Source organism: Ipomoea nil, unplaced genomic scaffold (assembly GCF_001879475.1).
Source record: "Ipomoea nil cultivar Tokyo-kokei standard unplaced genomic scaffold, Asagao_1.1 scaffold2833, whole genome shotgun sequence".
Lineage (NCBI taxonomy): Eukaryota > Viridiplantae > Streptophyta > Magnoliopsida > Solanales > Convolvulaceae > Ipomoea > Ipomoea nil.
Genome location: NW_017619261.1, coordinates 517759 through 523758, shown reverse-complemented (window position 1 = coordinate 523758; position 6000 = coordinate 517759). Strand labels below are relative to the sequence as shown.

The 6000-nt window shown below is 45.4% G+C and overlaps 1 protein-coding gene across 1 annotated transcript; it reads right to left on the bottom strand.

Annotated features, from left to right (window-relative positions):
• Positions 1 to 2192: 2192 nt before the first annotated feature.
• On the bottom strand, positions 2193 to 5059 carry LOC109159525. Its single transcript, XM_019307628.1, has 2 exons — positions 4401 to 5059; positions 2193 to 3981 (listed from the first exon to the last, which is right to left on the bottom strand). Exons 1-2 carry the CDS (start codon positions 5057 to 5059, stop codon positions 2193 to 2195), a joined length of 2448 nt encoding a protein of 815 aa, XP_019163173.1.
• Positions 5060 to 6000: the final 941 nt, after the last annotated feature.

The window sequence follows — 6000 nt, the reverse complement described above, 5'->3', positions numbered from 1 at the left end:
TGAAAAAATCGTTCACGTGAGCCTCAGGATCTGTCCGACCGTCGTAGCTCTTCTCTCCCGAGACCTTTAAGTCGAGCGGGTAAGGCTGAGCCATTACCGCTGCTGTGAAAGGCGTCTGGTGGAGGGTCGATCGGTCGGCCGAGGGTGCTGTAGGATATGCACTCCTGAGCTGCGCAACTTCGGCCTGGAGATTGTAGAGCAATCCTCGGGTCTCGTTGAGCTCGGCGTTCTGGGCGGCTTGGGCTGTATCCCGAGCGCGTCGACGTCGATGTGATCTCGACCCGCTGTACCCGGATGAAGCCTCGTGGCTAGCTTCCTGCATTTGTTCGTCCTCTTGCCTGGGGTTCGGGTCCTGGGGTCCCAGACGCTGGCGCATCTCTGGTCGGAGACGGTCGAAAGCTACCGCTCGGGCAACCTCCTCGGGGTCCTCCGCTTGAACGGCCTGAACTGGTGCCTCCATCGCATCAGCACCCCCCGACCCCAACCGCGAATGAGCCGAGCGTCGAGCCCGGGAAGTGGACTGACGCTGCGGCTCTACCTGTGCGATTGGTTGTACTGGAGGGGCGGCGGCTGGAGCTGTATAGCCAGGCGTATATGGTGGATAGCCAACCGGGGAAGTGTAGCACATCGGTTGGCCTGGCCAAAACCCGTATGGTGGAGGTGGAACCGGATACGGGTACTGGGCGGGATACATCATCGGCTGCTGCTGGTATGGCAGACCGGGTGGTGGGTATCCCGGTTGTATATAATTCACCGGCTGCTGGGCGGCCGGGTACGTATTTGACGGATGTGGCGGTGAGAGATTAAGGTTGAGGTCCATCGTCTGACCCTGCTGTTGGGTAGCATAGTGGTCGGAGGAGCTCGCCGCATCCGCCTGGTCGTCGGCGAAGTTGTTGTGTGCCCACGGATACATGTTGGAAAAGAGACCGGGTGCTCGTCAAGACGTTGGCTCGTTGCACGGGTCCCCACAGACGGCGCCAAAATGATACTGCTAATTCTACGTAAGCAATATAAATAACACAAGACCAAGTAAAGCAGGTAAAGTCTTCATTGATCAAGGTAGAGTTCCTAAGTACAATCTACTTGGTTGCTCTGAGTACCGACTGAGTGCGGTCGGGATTCTCTAATAACAACCTATCGATCGTCCAAAAGTCCCCTACACTGTAGCTACTGTGGATATTTATAGCCGCGACGCCGGAGACAAGCTTCCGGCCGTTCGGCATGCTCTCCACGTAGCCTCCACGCGTCCTCCTCCCGGGTGCCCTGCCTGTCGTCGTAGAAAGCCGCCACGTGTCTTTAGTCAGCTCTCTCGCCGAAGGACTACCGCTCGGGGTTGACACCATCGCTCGGGCAACTCCCGGTCGGTTCCCGACCGGGTTCTTCTCAAGGAGCCCGACCTGTTACCTGCAAAGACAGAGAGAAAAGGACAAAAGGCTCCTCGGTCGTGGTGAAGCTATGTCGGTCGGGATATTCCCTACCAGCTATACTTAGTGAACCTGTCTACTATCACCATAATAACCTCCTTCCCTTGGGACATAGGTAGCCCTTCAATGAAATCCATTGAAATGCTTTGCCAAGCTTGTTCTGGAATTTTTAAGGGCTGCAACAGACCAGGATATGCCACAGTTTCTTCTTTACACCTCTGACATACATCACAAGTTTGGACTGCAGTAATCACTTCATTTTTCATCCCTTTCAAATAGAAAAGTTGTTTGAGCCTTTGGTAGGTTACCTGCTGCCCTGAGTGACCTCCTATTGGGGAATTATGTAACTGTAACAGAAGCCTGCTTCTCAGATCCCCATTTTGTCCAATATATAGTCTGCCCTTATACTTGATCAGTCCATCAATCACTGTGAAAAGAGAGTTTGTCAGGGCTGTAATTAGATTTTCAGTAAGTATCTTAGAGGCTAATTCATCCCCTTCATAACTCTTTATGACTTCCTCTATCCAAAGTGGTTTGGCAGTTGAGATGGCTAAGAGTTCTACTTGGTCAAGACCTTTTCTCCTAGACAAGGCATCAGCAACACAGTTATCTACTCCCTTTTTGTACTGAATGATATAATTCAGTCCCAATAGCTTGGTGAGGCCTTTCTGTTGCATAGTTATGGTTATTTTTTGCTCCAATAGAAATTTCAGGCTTTGATGGTCTGTCTTGATGATAAATGGCCTTCCTACCAAATAGGATCTCCACTTATCCACTGCATTGATAATAGAAAGATACTCCTTTTTCATATATAGAGAGTCCCAAATGCTTAGTCCCAAACCCTTTGCTGAAATAAGCCATTGGCTTGCCTTCTTGCATTAACACAGCTCCCATTCCTTTGTGGCATGCATCAGCCTCTACCACAAATTCCTTATCAAAATCAGGTAAAACTTGCTTCAAGGTTTCAAAGGCAGATTCAGACTCAAGACTCCACTGGAATGCATCTTTCTTGAGCATATTAGTAAGTGGTATGCTTATAACCCCATATGACCTAATGAACCTCCTGTAGTAGCCTTTGAGGCCTAAAAACCCTCTTAATTCCTTGACATTAGTTGGCTTAGGACAAGATGACACAACAGCCAATTTGGAAGGGTCAGTGTGCAGTCCCCTCTCTGAAATAATATGTCCATGATACTCAACCTCTTTATTGGCAAATGAGCATTTGTTGAGCTTGGCTAACAGCTTGTGGCCCCTCATGATCCTCAATACCTCTCTCAAGTGCTCCCAATGACTCTTTAATGTAGGGCTGTAGATGAGTATATCATCAAAAAAGACCAAAACAGTTTTTCTAATTAAGGGTTTGAACACATGGTTCATTAGTGCTTGGAATGTGGCTGAGGCATTTGTCAACCCAAAGGGCATGACCCTGAATTCATACAACCCTTGATGTGTCCTAAAGGTTGTCTTATACTCCTCCCCTTCTCTCATCCTGACTTGATGGTAACCAGCTCTGAAGTCCAACTTAGTAAACACTTTAGCATTGGCTAATTCTGAGAATAGGTCCTCAACTATAGGGGTGGGAAACTTATTCTTGATGGTTATGTCATTCAATGCCCTATAGTCTATGAAGAATCTCCAAGAATTGTCTTTCTTTGGGACCAACAGAACTAGGAAGGCAAAAGGTGAGTTGATGTGGACAATGATTCCTGCTGTCAACATTTCATCTACCATCTTCTCAATTGTGTTCTTTTGCAGAAATGAGTACCTATATGGCTTGATATTAACTGGCTTGGCTCCTGGGATCAGTGGTATCTCATGATAAAAAAGCCTCTTTGGTGGTAGTGTCTTAGGCTCCTCAAACACATCCTGGAATTCTCCCAGTATTTCAGACAATTCAGGGTAGTCTATATCTGTCTTGCCACTGGAGAGTACACTGTGGATCATTCCCTGCAATAGATACCCCTGGACTCCCTCCTTCTTCCACCTCCTAACCTCCTTCTTTGTAGCTTGTTTTAATGTAATCCCCTTAGTCATCCCCTTAAGTAACACTCTTTTACCATCCTTATAGAATGATATCCCTGGAGGCCTAGTATGGAGCTGGATTGGGGAATAGGAATCAATCCAATCCATTCCTAAGACCATATCACATCCCCCAAGCCTTAGTACTATGAGGTCTCTTTCAAAAGTTTCATCCTGAACCTGCCATTTCAATCCACAACAGACTGAATCACAGGACATTATCTCCCCATTGGCTACTGTAACTATGAGACCCCTAGCCTTCTCAGGGGTAATTCTCAATTGAACCAAGATTCTAGGATCTATAAAGCTGTGGGTACTTCCACAGTCCACAAGTATAGTGATTGGTTGTCTATTGATAGCACCTAGGAGTTTAATTGTGTTCATCCCCTCCCCACCAATAACAGCATTCAAGGTCACCTCCACATTCTGTTCAGGATTCTCTGTGGCTTCTGTCTCTTCAGTTAGGTCCTCACTGATTTCCCCTTCATTGTCCTGGGAATCAGCCCCTTCAATGATGTTGAAGGTAGGACTTTTACATCTGTGACCAGGGATCCAAGGCTCAAAACATCTAAAGCATCTATTTTACTCCCTGAGCTGGTATCTGAATTTGCTGATTTTAGGAGTCTTAGCATTGGGTTGGTAAGTGTTTGGGGTTGAAGTTTTGGGTAGATTCTGGTTAGTGTGGGGCTTATAGGGTTCAGAGCTCTTGGCTGGGTAAGGTTTGGAAAGTTGTGGGAATTTTTGGCCAGTGGGGGTAGGTTTATGAATAAGGTAGGAGGTGTTTCTGGATGGCTCACTCACTTTTAGTCCCTTCTCAAACTGCCTAGCCAACCAAATTGCATCCTCAGGTTGTTAGGTCTAGATGTCCTCACAAAACATCTCAGTTGTTGCTTCAATCTCACCACAAAGCTGTTTAGGAAGTATTGTTCATTTAGGTATGGGTAAATCTGCAATAACAAGCCCTTGTATTCTTCATATTTGTCAGCAAAGTCCACTACATTCCCCCATTGTTTTAAATTAGAAAACTCTTCCATAACATCAATGTTGTGTTCACAGAACCTTTTGCACATAGCTCTTGCAAAATCAACCCACTGAAATCCCACTCTCAGTTCATTGAGATGCCCTTCAAACCACAAACCAACCTTGCCAGATAAATTCACACACAGAATATTCATAACTTCATCCCTAGGTATCCTTGCTAGCATGAAAAATCTTCCACATCTAACTACCCACAACCTAGGATGTTCATAGACAAAAGGAGGGAATTCTTGTTTATACCTCATAAGTGGGTCACCTCCATGGTTGTGGTGCCAATTTCTGCCATATAGATTCTCCCTCCTGGGAGCCCAATGACCTCCTTCTGCGGCTCTAAGATCCCTCTGAAATTCAAACACATTCTCTCCTTGGTCCTCATTGTCACCAGATATCTCTTGGACATCCTCCTGGTTATCACCTGCTGGTTCCTTGCCTGGTCTTCTCCCAAGTCTAGAAGTACCTTCCCCAGGGCTGGGCTGCTGTGTTTGAGCTTGCTCGTGCATTGAAGATGGATTTATGACTGGTGGAATTGGCCTATTCAGCCTCAGCAGCTCCAAGACCTCATTTTTCCAGGCTTCCATACTTCCCATAAGCTCCTGGACAGAATCTTCTATGGCTTGCTGTCCAGATTCCTGCTTACTGCCTTACTCCATAACCTGAGCCTCTAGCCTGCTCATTCGATCCTCCATGGAAGCATTAGACGGAGTTCCCATAGAAAGGAGCTCCGATACCAAATGTCACAACCCAAAGACTTTGGAGAAAAAGATAGAGAAGAATGGGGGTAGGGTTTAGAAGAAATTAGGGCAAAGAAAAGAGAATTCTCATTACTTAGTAGATGCATACATTCACTAGACTAAATTGTTCTTTAAATGCTCAGAAACAAACAAAACTAAGGATAAGATATTTTCACAAAAAACGCTGCCAATCCCTGCTGGCAAAAAAACCTTGTTCGCAGGTGAAGGCCAAAACAGCGTCGCATGAAGCATCCACAACGGTCACAACTACCCCTTCAAACGCAGTCGTTTTGACTAAGTAGACCAACTTCTAACCGCCTTCTTCAAACGTCGTCGTTCACTTAAGTCTTTCCCTTTTTCAATTTTCCACTCCCCTCAGCCCAGTTCCTTTCTCCATTCCAGCCTTCTTCTTCTCCAATTCAGCCTCTTTTTCCTCCATGCAATTACTCAAGGTCATGACTTGTTTGTGAAGTCTCCAAAAAGGCAAAAACAAAACAAATATAAATAAATATAAATAAATAAAATTGAAAGAATGGATAGATACAAATTTGAAAATAGTGACCTATTTGCTCACACTTGTGAAATTTTTCTTAAAATATACTCCGTATTTTTGGTCCATTTTGTTTTGTTTTGTTTTTTTTTTTTTTTTTTTTTTTGGAATAAGGTTCAAATTGGCCATTGAACGTAACCTGAAAATGTAATTAGGTCACTGAATGAAAAAAAAAATACAATTAGGTCACTGAACACTTCAAAAAGTGCAATTAGGCTACTGAACACTCCAAACGTAT

Excerpts from the sequence above, each read along its gene's own strand:
- LOC109159525 (XM_019307628.1), bottom strand. The coding sequence starts at position 5,059 with ATGGAAGCCTGGAAAAATGAGGTCTTGGAGCTGCTGAGGCTGAATAGG. Across the intron at positions 3,982-4,400 it reads TATGAAGAATACAAGGGCTT|ATGTAAAAGTCCTACCTTCA; the intron begins GTTATTGCAGAT and ends CCCTGGTCACAG.